Source organism: Lepus europaeus, chromosome 16, assembly GCF_033115175.1.
Source record: "Lepus europaeus isolate LE1 chromosome 16, mLepTim1.pri, whole genome shotgun sequence".
NCBI classification, from domain to species: domain Eukaryota; kingdom Metazoa; phylum Chordata; class Mammalia; order Lagomorpha; family Leporidae; genus Lepus; species Lepus europaeus.
This window is the reverse complement of record NC_084842.1, coordinates 88575332-88587363: the sequence shown is the minus strand read 5'-3', so window position 1 is coordinate 88587363 and position 12032 is coordinate 88575332. Positions and strand designations below refer to the sequence as shown.

The 12032-nt window shown below is 67.5% G+C and overlaps 2 protein-coding genes across 4 annotated transcripts in view; one reads left to right on the top strand and one right to left on the bottom strand.

Annotated features, from left to right (window-relative positions):
* Positions 1–12032, bottom strand: part of SORCS2 (sortilin related VPS10 domain containing receptor 2) — a 301213-nt gene that overhangs the window by 138028 nt on the left and 151153 nt on the right. The gene's annotated exons all lie outside the window — the stretch shown is intronic.
* On the top strand, positions 10304–11852 carry PSAPL1 (prosaposin like 1). The gene has a single exon (XM_062213790.1). It carries the CDS (start codon positions 10311–10313, stop codon positions 11850–11852), a length of 1542 nt encoding a protein of 513 aa, XP_062069774.1. The 5' UTR covers positions 10304–10310.

Here is a 12032-nt window from a genome sequence, read left to right as displayed (position 1 = left end):
TGACAGTGCCCATGGCAGCCACCTGAGACGGCCCCACCCCCACCTGAGCACACCCTCTGCCTGCCACGCCCTGACCCCAGGGACGCTGGGAGCAGCAGGGTGGAGCAACCCCCCCCCCCAAGCCACCCAGGTGGATAAACACCTTGTCTGTGGCCACGCCCCTGTCCTAGATCCAGCCGGCCAGGTGCACACAACACTCACGGTATGGGAACGGGGAAGGTACAAGGGCAGGGACAGTCACCCACGGGGTGGGGGGGAGGGAACCGTGCCGGCTCCCACAGAACCCCACCCCGGGATGCCAGCACTTAGCTCCCTGCAAATGTCACCCCAGCAGGAGAGATACAGGTCCACGGCCGGCGGCCTTGCCGTCCCACAGGGCCGGGGCCAGCGTCTCGCAGGCGGTTTTAGGGTTCGGCAAGTGAGGAGATGCATTAAGGGCACTAGGAGCCGGTGCCATTTCCCGGGCAGACGCCTTGCAGAAACCGAGAGGGGGACGCCGGGCTGCCAGGTTGGAGTCATCGGGCCACGCTGCCGTCCACGTGCAGAGATGTGGCTGTGGGTGTGCACACGCCGGCAGGTCTGACACGGTCTGAGCAGCCACCGAGGGCTCCCATGCTGGGAGCTAGTCCTCAGGGTGGGGGTAACGGGTCCTTTAAGAGGCGGGGCCTGTGGTCACTGGCCCCGCCCCACGCCCCCAGCTTCCTGTCCTGCTATCTCAGCCCCCCAGGCTGACAGCAGCCGCCCGGGTTTGACACAGCTGCAGGGCCCTGGCCAGGGCCTGAACTTAGAGCCCTGTGCTAAGCACCTGGCCTCGGTGTGTTGTTAGGGGCAGGCAGGCCGGTGCAGGCCCAGCTGTTACTAAACGTGATTAAAAATACGGGACTCTTAATTCATAAAAATGAACTACAAACTCTCAGTCTTTCTTCTGAAAAGGAGACGGGGGGCGGGGAGGGGGGGGAGGTGGACGCTGACTGGGGCAGACAGGAGGACACGGGGCTGGGGGCGCTGCAGGAGCTGGGAGCCTTGGACGAGAAGCAGCACCCCACTCCACACACCGCCCACTGATTCCCGGGGAAGGGACGTGACCGTGCCACGGGGAGTCCCGAGACCCCCAGTGTCGGATAAACCCCCAGTGGGGGCCTCCCGACAGGGCGGGGGCAGCTGCCCTGGCAAATCCCGGGAAACACGAGGCGGACCCCAACCGAGGGACGTCCCACAGCGGGAGCGGCCAGGGCTCCAAGCTGCACGGGACACAGCGGGGCTGCAGGGGCTCGGGCAGCCGGGGACCCCGGGGCGGCCACTCCAGCCTGGCCTGGAAGAAGAAGTGGTGGTCCGGCTGAGCCTGAACCCGCTGTGATCCACACACCGTGGTTACCAGGAGCACACGGCCGTGCTGAGGGAACCGGGGTACAGGACACCCCACGACCACGGGTTAAGGACAAACTTCAGGCAAACACACACCTGTGGGCGAACGGCTCCAGGCAGGGGTGCGCGGAGTCCCAGGCACGGTTTTGTGTTCACATCTAGGTTAGAAATGCAATCAGGGGCCGGCGCTATGGCGTAGCAGGTAAAGCTGCACCTGCAGCACCAGCATCCCATATGGGCACCGGTTCGAGTCCTGGCTGCTCACTTCCCATCCATCTCCCTGCTACAGCCTGGGGAAGTGGTGGAGGATGGCCCAGGTCCTTGGGCCCCTGCACAAACGTGGGAAACCAGGAAGCAGCTCCTGGCTTTGGACACCCGAGCCGTTGCGGCCGTCTGGGGAGTGACCAGTGGATGGAGGATCTCCCTGTCTCTCCCTGACTTTCCAATAAGTAAATTTTTTAAAAGAAATTATAAGACACAACCCCCACCCACAGTACAAAGCCGTGTGTCTGGTCTGGTCCCCACTCCTGGCACAGGGCTGGGGAGCTCCTCGGTGATGAACACGTCCTCACCTACACACCAGCCCCTCCGCCACGCTGGAGCCTGGCCCGTGAGGCCTCAGGGCTGGGCACGACCCCAGAGAGCAATCAGAGGGCAGGGCCGGCCTTTCCCAGGATGGCTGGGGGCCGTGTGGGGTGGGGGGAGGGGAGCGCTCTGCAAACTCCGGGTGGTGCCGCTGATCAGAAACTGGAGACGAGACGCAGGCTCCACGAGCCGTTCCAGTGAATCGCCCGGTGTAAGCGGGGGCGGGGCTGGAGGCACGGGGCGCCCCGGGAGTGAGCCTGGCATCCACAGTGCAGGCCACCTTGTGCGCCCGAGCCCTCCCTTCCCCACACCTGCTGAGATCCGCGCTCCCCTGACGTGGTCACCTGGTGCCCACAGAGAAAATGCCCCACCCCCAAAACCAGACGAGTGGAGCGGGGATGGCATGGCCACTCTGGCTCCCCACGCACGCCACGCCTGGCGGCTCTGCTCCTCCACGCGTGTCCAGCAGGGGCGGATGAGCCGAGCAAACTCTGGGGCCCTCGCTCCCTGGTGGGTCCCAGCCACGGGAGGAAGCCGTGTCTAGGAAGGTGGGTCCCAGCCACGGGAGGAAGCCGTGCCTAGGAAGGTGGGTCCCAGCCACGGGAGGAAGCCGTGCCTAGGAAGGTGGGTCCCAGCCACGGGAGGAAGCCGTGTCTAGGAAGGTGGGTCCCAGCCACGGGAGGAAGCCGTGCCTAGGAAGGTGGGTCCCTGCCACGGGAGGAAGCCGTGTCTAGGAAGGTGGGTCCCAGCCACGGGAGGAAGCCGTGCCTAGGAAGGTGGGTCCCAGCCACGGGAGGAAGCCGTGCCTAGGAAGGTGGGTCCCAGCCACGGGAGGAAGCCGTGCCTAGGAAGGTGGGTCCCAGCCACGGGAGGAAGCCGTGCCTAGGAAGGTGGGTCCCAGCCACGGGAGGAAGCCGTGTCTAGGAAGGTGGGTCCCAGCCACGGGAGGAAGCCGTGTCTAGGAAGGTGGGTCCCAGCCACGGGAGGAAGCCGTGCCTAGGAAGGTGGGTCCCAGCCACGGGAGGAAGCCGTGTCTAGGAAGGTGGGTCCCAGCCACGGGAGGAAGCCGTGTCTAGGAAGGTGGGTCCCAGCCACGGGAGGAAGCCGTGCCTAGGAAGGTGGGTCCCAGCCACGGGAGGAAGCCGTGTCTAGGAAGGTGGGTCCCAGCCACGGGAGGAAGCCGTGTCTAGGAAGGTGGGTCCCAGCCACGGGAGGAAGCCGTGCCTAGGAAGGTGGGTCCCAGCCACGGGAGGAAGCCGTGCCTAGGAAGGTGGGTCCCAGCCACGGGAGGAAGCCGTGCCTAGGAAGGTGGGTCCCAGCCACGGGAGGAAGCCGTGCCTAGGAAGGTGGGTCCCAGCCACGGGAGGAAGCCGTGTCTAGGAAGGTGGGTCCCAGCCACGGGAGGAAGCCGTGTCTAGGAAGGTGGGTCCCAGCCACGGGAGGAAGCCGTGTCTAGGAAGGTGGGTCCCAGCCACGGGAGGAAGCCGTGCCTAGGAAGGTGGGTCCCAGCCACGGGAGGAAGCCGTGCCTAGGAAGGTGGGTCCCAGCCACGGGAGGAAGCCGTGTCTAGGAAGGTGGGTCCCAGCCACGGGAGGAAGCCGTGTCTAGGAAGGTGGGTCCCAGCCACGGGAGGAAGCCGTGTCTAGGAAGGGGGGTCCCAGCCACGGGAGGAAGCCGTGCCTAGGAAGGTGGGTCCCAGCCACGGGAGGAAGCCGTGCCTAGGAAGGTGGGTCCCTGCCACGGGAGGAAGCCGTGTCTAGGAAGGTGGGTCCCAGCCACGGGAGGAAGCCGTGCCTAGGAAGGTGGGTCCCAGCCCCGGGAGGAAGCCGTGCCTAGGAAGGTGGGTCCCAGCCACGGGAGGAAGCCGTGTCTAGGAAGGTGGGGTCCCAGCCACGGGAGGAAGCCGTGTCTAGGAAGGTGGGTCCCAGCCACGGGAGGAAGCCGTGTCTAGGAAGGTGGGTCCCAGCCACGGGAGGAAGCCGTGTCTAGGAAGGTGGGTCCCAGCCACGGGAGGAAGCCGTGTCTAGGAAGGTGGGTCCCCAGCCACGGGAGGAAGCCGTGTCTAGGAAGGTGGGTCCCAGCCACGGGAGGAAGCCGTGCCTAGGAAGGTGGGTCCCAGCCACGGGAGGAAGCCGTGCCTAGGAAGGTGGGTCCCTGCCACGGGAGGAAGCCGTGTCTAGGAAGGTGGGTCCCAGCCACGGGAGGAAGCCGTGTCTAGGAAGGTGGGTCCCAGCCACGGGAGGAAGCCGTGCCTAGGAAGGTGGGTCCCAGCCACGGGAGGAAGCCGTGCCTAGGAAGGTGGGTCCCAGCCACGGGAGGAAGCCGTGTCTAGGAAGGTGGGTCCCAGCCACGGGAGGAAGCCGTGCCTAGGAAGGTGGGTCCCAGCCACGGGAGGAAGCCGTGCCTAGGAAGGTGGGTCCCAGCCACGGGAGGAAGCCGTGCCTAGGAAGGTGGGTCCCAGCCACGGGAGGAAGCCGTGCCTAGGAAGGTGGGTCCCAGCCACGGGAGGAAGCCGTGCCTAGGAAGGTGGGTCCCAGCCACGGGAGGAAGCCGTGCCTAGGAAGGTGGGTCCCAGCCACGGGAGGAAGCCGTGTCTAGGAAGGTGGGTCCCAGCCACGGGAGGAAGCCGTGTCTAGGAAGGTGGGTCCCAGCCACGGGAGGAAGCCGTGCCTAGGAAGGTGGGTCCCAGCCACGGGAGGAAGCCGTGTCTAGGAAGGTGGGTCCCAGCCACGGGAGGAAGCCGTGCCTAGGAAGGTGGGTCCCAGCCACGGGAGGAAGCCGTGCCTAGGAAGGTGGGTCCCAGCCACGGGAGGAAGCCGTGCCTAGGAAGGTGGGTCCCAGCCACGGGAGGAAGCCGTGTCTAGGAAGGTGGGTCCCAGCCACGGGAGGAAGCCGTGTCTAGGAAGGTGGGTCCCTGCCACGGGAGGAAGCCGTGCCTAGGAAGGTGGGTCCCAGCCCCGGGAGGAAGCCGTGTCTAGGAAGGTGGGTCCCAGCCACGGGAGGAAGCCGTGTCTAGGAAGGTGGGTCCCAGCCACGGGAGGAAGCCGTGTCTAGGAAGGTGGGTCCCAGCCACGGGAGGAAGCCGTGCCTAGGAAGGTGGGTCCCAGCCACGGGAGGAAGCCGTGTCTAGGAAGGTGGGTCCCAGCCACGGGAGGAAGCCGTGCCTAGGAAGGTGGGTCCCAGCCACGGGAGGAAGCCGTGTCTAGGAAGGTGGGTCCCTGCCACGGGAGGAAGCCGTGCCTAGGAAGGTGGGTCCCAGCCACGGGAGGAAGCCGTGCCTAGGAAGGTGGGTCCCAGCCACGGGAGGAAGCCGTGTCTAGGAAGGTGGGTCCCAGCCACGGGAGGAAGCCGTGCCTAGGAAGGTGGGTCCCAGCCACGGGAGGAAGCCGTGTCTAGGAAGGTGGGTCCCAGCCACGGGAGGAAGCCGTGTCTAGGAAGGTGGGTCCCAGCCACGGGAGGAAGCCGTGCCTAGGAAGGTGGGTCCCAGCCACGGGAGGAAGCCGTGTCTAGGAAGGTGGGTCCCAGCCACGGGAGGAAGCCGTGTCTAGGAAGGTGGGTCCCAGCCACGGGAGGAAGCCGTGCCTAGGAAGGTGGGTCCCAGCCACGGGAGGAAGCCGTGCCTAGGAAGGTGGGTCCCAGCCACGGGAGGAAGCCGTGTCTAGGAAGGTGGGTCCCAGCCACGGGAGGAAGCCGTGTCTAGGAAGGTGGGTCCCTGCCACGGGAGGAAGCCGTGTCTAGGAAGGTGGGTCCCTGCCATGGGAGGAAGCCGTGCCTAGGAAGGTGGGTCCCAGCCACGGGAGGAAGCCGTGCCTAGGAAGGTGGGTCCCAGCCACGGGAGGAAGCCGTGCCTAGGAAGGTGGGTCCCAGCCACGGGAGGAAGCCGTGCCTAGGAAGGTGGGTCCCAGCCACGGGAGGAAGCCGTGCCTAGGAAGGTGGGTCCCAGCCACGGGAGGAAGCCGTGTCTAGGAAGGTGGGTCCCAGCCACGGGAGGAAGCCGTGCCTAGGAAGGTGGGTCCCAGCCACGGGAGGAAGCCGTGCCTAGGAAGGTGGGTCCCAGCCACGGGAGGAAGCCGTGTCTAGGAAGGTGGGTCCCAGCCACGGGAGGAAGCCGTGTCTAGGAAGGTGGGTCCCAGCCACGGGAGGAAGCCGTGTCTAGGAAGGTGGGTCCCAGCCACGGGAGGAAGCCGTGCCTAGGAAGGTGGGTCCCTGCCACGGGAGGAAGCCGTGTCTAGGAAGGTGGGTCCCAGCCACGGGAGGAAGCCGTGTCTAGGAAGGTGGGTCCCAGCCACAGGAGGAAGCCGTGTCTAGGAAGGTGGGTCCCAGCCACGGGAGGAAGCCGTGCCTAGGAAGGTGGGTCCCAGCCACGGGAGGAAGCCGTGCCTAGGAAGGTGGGTCCCAGCCACGGGAGGAAGCCGTGTCTAGGAAGGTGGGTCCCAGCCACGGGAGGAAGCCGTGCCTAGGAAGGTGGGTCCCAGCCACGGGAGGAAGCCGTGTCTAGGAAGGTGGGTCCCAGCCACGGGAGGAAGCCGTGCCTAGGAAGGTGGGTCCCAGCCACGGGAGGAAGCCGTGCCTAGGAAGGTGGGTCCCAGCCACGGGAGGAAGCCGTGTCTAGGAAGGTGGGTCCCAGCCACGGGAGGAAGCCGTGTCTAGGAAGGTGGGTCCCAGCCACGGGAGGAAGCCGTGTCTAGGAAGGTGGGTCCCAGCCACGGGAGGAAGCCGTGCCTAGGAAGGTGGGTCCCTGCCACGGGAGGAAGCCGTGTCTAGGAAGGTGGGTCCCAGCCACGGGAGGAAGCCGTGCCTAGGAAGGTGGGTCCCAGCCACGGGAGGAAGCCGTGCCTAGGAAGGTGGGTCCCAGCCACGGGAGGAAGCCGTGTCTAGGAAGGTGGGTCCCAGCCACGGGAGGAAGCCGTGCCTAGGAAGGTGGGTCCCAGCCACGGGAGGAAGCCGTGCCTAGGAAGGTGGGTCCCAGCCACGGGAGGAAGCCGTGTCTAGGAAGGTGGGTCCCAGCCACGGGAGGAAGCCGTGTCTAGGAAGGTGGGTCCCAGCCACGGGAGGAAGCCGTGTCTAGGAAGGTGGGTCCCAGCCACGGGAGGAAGCCGTGCCTAGGAAGGTGGGTCCCTGCCACGGGAGGAAGCCGTGTCTAGGAAGGTGGGTCCCAGCCACGGGAGGAAGCCGTGCCTAGGAAGGTGGGTCCCAGCCACGGGAGGAAGCCGTGTCTAGGAAGGTGGGTCCCAGCCCCGGGAGGAAGCCGTGTCTAGGAAGGTGGGTCCCAGCCACGGGAGGAAGCCGTGTCTAGGAAGGTGGGTCCCAGCCACGGGAGGAAGCCGTGCCTAGGAAGGTGGGTCCCAGCCACGGGAGGAAGCCGTGCCTAGGAAGGTGGGTCCCAGCCACGGGAGGAAGCCGTGCCTAGGAAGGTGGGTCCCAGCCACGGGAGGAAGCCGTGTCTAGGAAGGTGGGTCCCAGCCACGGGAGGAAGCCGTGTCTAGGAAGGTGGGTCCCAGCCACGGGAGGAAGCCGTGTCTAGGAAGGTGGGTCCCAGCCACGGGAGGAAGCCGTGTCTAGGAAGGTGGGTCCCAGCCACGGGAGGAAGCCGTGCCTAGGAAGGTGGGTCCCTGCCACGGGAGGAAGCCGTGTCTAGGAAGGTGGGTCCCAGCCACGGGAGGAAGCCGTGCCTAGGAAGGTGGGTCCCAGCCACGGGAGGAAGCCGTGTCTAGGAAGGTGGGTCCCAGCCCCGGGAGGAAGCCGTGTCTAGGAAGGTGGGTCCCAGCCACGGGAGGAAGCCGTGTCTAGGAAGGTGGGTCCCAGCCACGGGAGGAAGCCGTGCCTAGGAAGGTGGGTCCCTGCCACGGGAGGAAGCCGTGTCTAGGAAGGTGGGTCCCAGCCACGGGAGGAAGCCGTGCCTAGGAAGGTGGGTCCCAGCCACGGGAGGAAGCCGTGCCTAGGAAGGTGGGTCCCAGCCACGGGAGGAAGCCGTGTCTAGGAAGGTGGGTCCCAGCCACGGGAGGAAGCCGTGCCTAGGAAGGTGGGTCCCAGCCACGGGAGGAAGCCGTGTCTAGGAAGGTGGGTCCCAGCCACGGGAGGAAGCCGTGCCTAGGAAGGTGGGTCCCAGCCACGGGAGGAAGCCGTGTCTAGGAAGGTGGGTCCCAGCCACGGGAGGAAGCCGTGCCTAGGAAGGTGGGTCCCAGCCACGGGAGGAAGCCGTGTCTAGGAAGGTGGGTCCCAGCCACGGGAGGAAGCCGTGCCTAGGAAGGTGGGTCCCAGCCACGGGAGGAAGCCGTGCCTAGGAAGGTGGGTCCCAGCCACGGGAGGAAGCCGTGCCTAGGAAGGTGGGTCCCAGCCACGGGAGGAAGCCGTGTCTAGGAAGGTGGGTCCCTGCCACGGGAGGAAGCCGTGCCTAGGAAGGTGGGTCCCAGCCACGGGAGGAAGCCGTGTCTAGGAAGGTGGGTCCCAGCCACGGGAGGAAGCCGTGTCTAGGAAGGTGGGTCCCAGCCACGGGAGGAAGCCGTGTCTAGGAAGGTGGGTCCCAGCCACGGGAGGAAGCCCTGTCTAGGAAGGTGGGTCCCAGCCCCGGGAGGAAGCCCTGTCTAGGAAGGTGGGTCCCAGCCACGGGAGGAAGCCGTGTCTAGGAAGGTGGGTCCCAGCCCCGGGAGGAAGCCGTGTCTAGGAAGGTGGGTCCCAGCCCCGGGAGGAAGCCGTGTCTAGGAAGGTGGGTCCCAGCCACAGGAGGAAGCCGTGCCTAGGAAGGTGGGTCCCAGCCACGGGAGGAAGCCGTGCCTAGGAAGGTGGGTCCCAGCCACGGGAGGAAGCCGTGCCTAGGAAGGTGGGTCCCTGCCACGGGAGGAAGCCGTGTCTAGGAAGGTGGGTCCCAGCCACGGGAGGAAGCCGTGTCTAGGAACAGCCTGCTGGCTCCACAGCCCCACGCGTGGCAGCACAGACTGGGAACACGGGGCACGGCACGCGGCCCCAGGACAGAAAGACGGGGAGGGCAGCTCCATAGGAAGGAGCCGGGGGCCGGACCGCGAGGACCAGCAGGAGGATGAGGGGCGGGGCGCTGGCCGGCCAGGTTCCCACCACCCAGCGGGCAGGATCTCCTGTTTGCTCAGGGCGTCCACGTGGGAGGTGCATGGGTGTGACGGGCAGCAGGTGAGGAGCGCGTGGGAGGGGCCCAGCCAGCACCTGCCTGAGCCAGATCCAGATCAGGGCACCCTGTCCTCGGCCCCGCCTTCCTGCAGAAACCGGGGAGCCGCCCTGAGGCCACCCTGAGAGCACCCAGGCCCCACGCTGTCCCCCGACCGGGTCCCACGGACCCAAGTCCCTGGACGTCATCCAAAGAGGGCAGAACCCCCTGCGTCCAAATTCCCTCCCCGCCCCGGCAGCCCAGAAACCCCAGGTGCCTGGCCACATAGCTGACCGCGCATTCCCGTGGACGCCCACAGAGGCATCCAGGGACCGGCCGGGCACAGCCCGGCCTGCGGCTCACGCCCTCCCAGGCACGCAGGGACCCCAGGGAGCCCGCGGGGCTGCCCCCGCCCGGCAGCAGCAGGTAGAGGCGAGGCATTCAGCCGGAGACGCCTGCCTGTGCCGGCCCAGCACTCTTGCCTAACCACCAATTTATAAACGAAAGAAGAGGGGGGAAACCAACCAACGACACGGGAACGGCACAAAGCCTCCTGTATACGTGTTCTTTCGACACACGCGTGGTGCCCGCCCACTCGGGACCAGCCCACGCTCGGCTTCGATGGGAGTTGCCCAATGGAGAAACTGGCGGGGCTGAGAAACCTGACAGGCAGGCAGCACTCCCACCCAGCCCCTGCCGCTGCCCGGGGCCCACTCCCCCACAAGGCACAGCCAGCACACCCAGGGTCCCCTCTGGTCCCAGCCGGGCACGCGGCGTGGGGCCAAGCCGGAAAGCCCCAGGCTCAGGTCTGTGCTCACGGCTCCTCCGGCAGCTAAAGAAGGGGCTGCCCCTCCCCCGTGCCTCCCCGAACGGGGCAGAAGCCTCCTGGGACTGGCAGGGAGTGATGGGGGGCATAGCCCAGAAACCCTGCAGCCCAGGGAGAGCCGGGGACACAGACAGGAGCCCAGGAGGGCTTCCCAACCTGGGAGCTGAACCTCACCCAGATATAAGCCAGGCTCTGAAAACCGGGTAGGACTTCATCCAGCAAGAGAGGGGACAAGGATGTCGAGGGCGGGGATGGCCACGGGGGCACCCCAGGGGGGCGGGGTGAGTGGGGCTGCAGGCGGAGCCAGGGGCGGGGCTCCCTGCTGTGCCTGCTCAGGACCAGGCAGAACAGCCAGGTTTATAGCACAGCCGGGCTGCCGGGGGCACTGGAGCCAAGCCACCGGGTCCCTGGGCAGCCATGCTGTGCGCCCTGCTTCTCCTGCCCGGCCTGCTGGGGACCGGCACGGCCAGCCCCATGGCGGGGCCCCAGCTGTGTGCCCGGGGCTCCGCGCAGTGGTGCCGGGACCTGCAGGCGGCAGCGAGCTGCGGGGCCGTCGGGCACTGCCGAAGCACCGTTTGGAGCCAGCCCACCGCCAGGTCCCTGCCCTGCGACGTGTGCCGGGCCGTGGCGGCCGCCTCGGCTGACGGGCTGAACCCCGAGGCCACAGGGGCCGACAGCCTGGCTGCGATGACGAAGACCTGCGAGTGGCTCCCCAGCCAGGAGTCTTCAGCCAGGTGCAAGCGGATGGTGGAGGCCCACAGCCCGGCCGTCCTGAGCCTGCTGGGTGGAGGCCCGGATGCCGCCCCGGCACGGGTGTGCACGGCGCTCGCCCTCTGTGAGCCGCTGCAGAGGCACCTGGCCGCCCTGGGGCCTCTCTCCCAGGAGGACGCAGCCCAGGTGGCGGCTCCTTTCCTGGCCAACGGGGCCCTCAGCTTCCACCCCCCACCGGTGCCGGAGGGTGCCGTGTGCCGAGACTGCGTCCGGCTGGTCGCCCGGCTGCAGGACGCTCTCCAAGCCAACCTGTCGCTGGCAGAGGTGGACACCCACAAACAGTGCGAGTCCCTGGGGCCTGGCCTGGGGCTCCTGTGTGACAACTACCTCCGGCAGGTGTCCGGCCCCGCCGAGCGCAGCCTGAGGCTCCTCTCGCCCCAGGACATCTGCGGCCAGGGGGGTTTCTGCGAGCAGCCCCCGCCGGCCGGCCGGGACCCCTCCCTGGAGCTGGTGCTGCCGGGGAAGAAGAGTGAGGTGCAGATGAAGGCCGGCCTGACCTGCGAGGTGTGCCTGGACGTGGTCCAGGAGCTGGACCGGTGGCTGCTGTCCAACCGCACGGAGGACCTCATCGACCACGCCCTGGAGCGAGTGTGCGCCATGATGCCCACCTCCATGGTCCAGCAGTGCGTCTCCTTCGTGGACACCTACAGCCCCTCCTTGGTGCAGCTGGTGGCCCAGATCTCCCCAGAGACGGTGTGCACGGCCATCCGGCTGTGCAACAGGCGGAGGCGGGCCCGGGCCACCCACGGGGGCCCCGCAGAGCTGCTGCCGCTGTCGCCGGGCGAGGAGACCCAGGGCCGCTTCTGCGGCAGCTGCAGGCGGCTGCTGGGTGTGTCCTCCCAGAACCTGGAGCGCTCCAGCACCAGGAGGGACATCCTGAACGCCTTCAAGGGCGGCTGCAGCATCCTGCCGCTGCCCTACAAGCTGCAGTGCACCCGCTTCGTCACCCAGTACCAGCCCATTGTCATCCAGAGCCTCAAGGAGATGATGGACCCCGTGACCGTGTGCAGCAAGCTGGGGGCCTGCCACGGCCCCCGGGCCCCGGTGCTGCTGGGCACCGACCAGTGCGTCCTGGGCCCCAGCTTCTGGTGCGGGAGCCTGGAGGCCGCCGAGATGTGCGGCGCCACGCAGCACTGCCAGCGCCTCGTGTGGCAGCAGGCGGCCGCCTACGCGGGAAAGCGCCCGTGACGGGGACCCTACGAGGTGGGTGCCGTCCCCACGCCCATTTCACAGATGAAAAACTGAGGCTCCGAGGAGGGAGGGAGGCCGGGAGGGGCAGAGCTGCCCTCCGTGGGGTCTTCCGGGGCCCTGCTCACCTCCGCCGCGTACCCAACCCCCACGCCCCCAGCCACACCACCCCTCTGACAC

Coding starts and splice junctions, on each gene's coding strand:
- PSAPL1 (XM_062213790.1), top strand. CDS start 10,311: ATGCTGTGCGCCCTGCTTCTCCTGCCCGGCCTGCTGGGGACCGGCACG.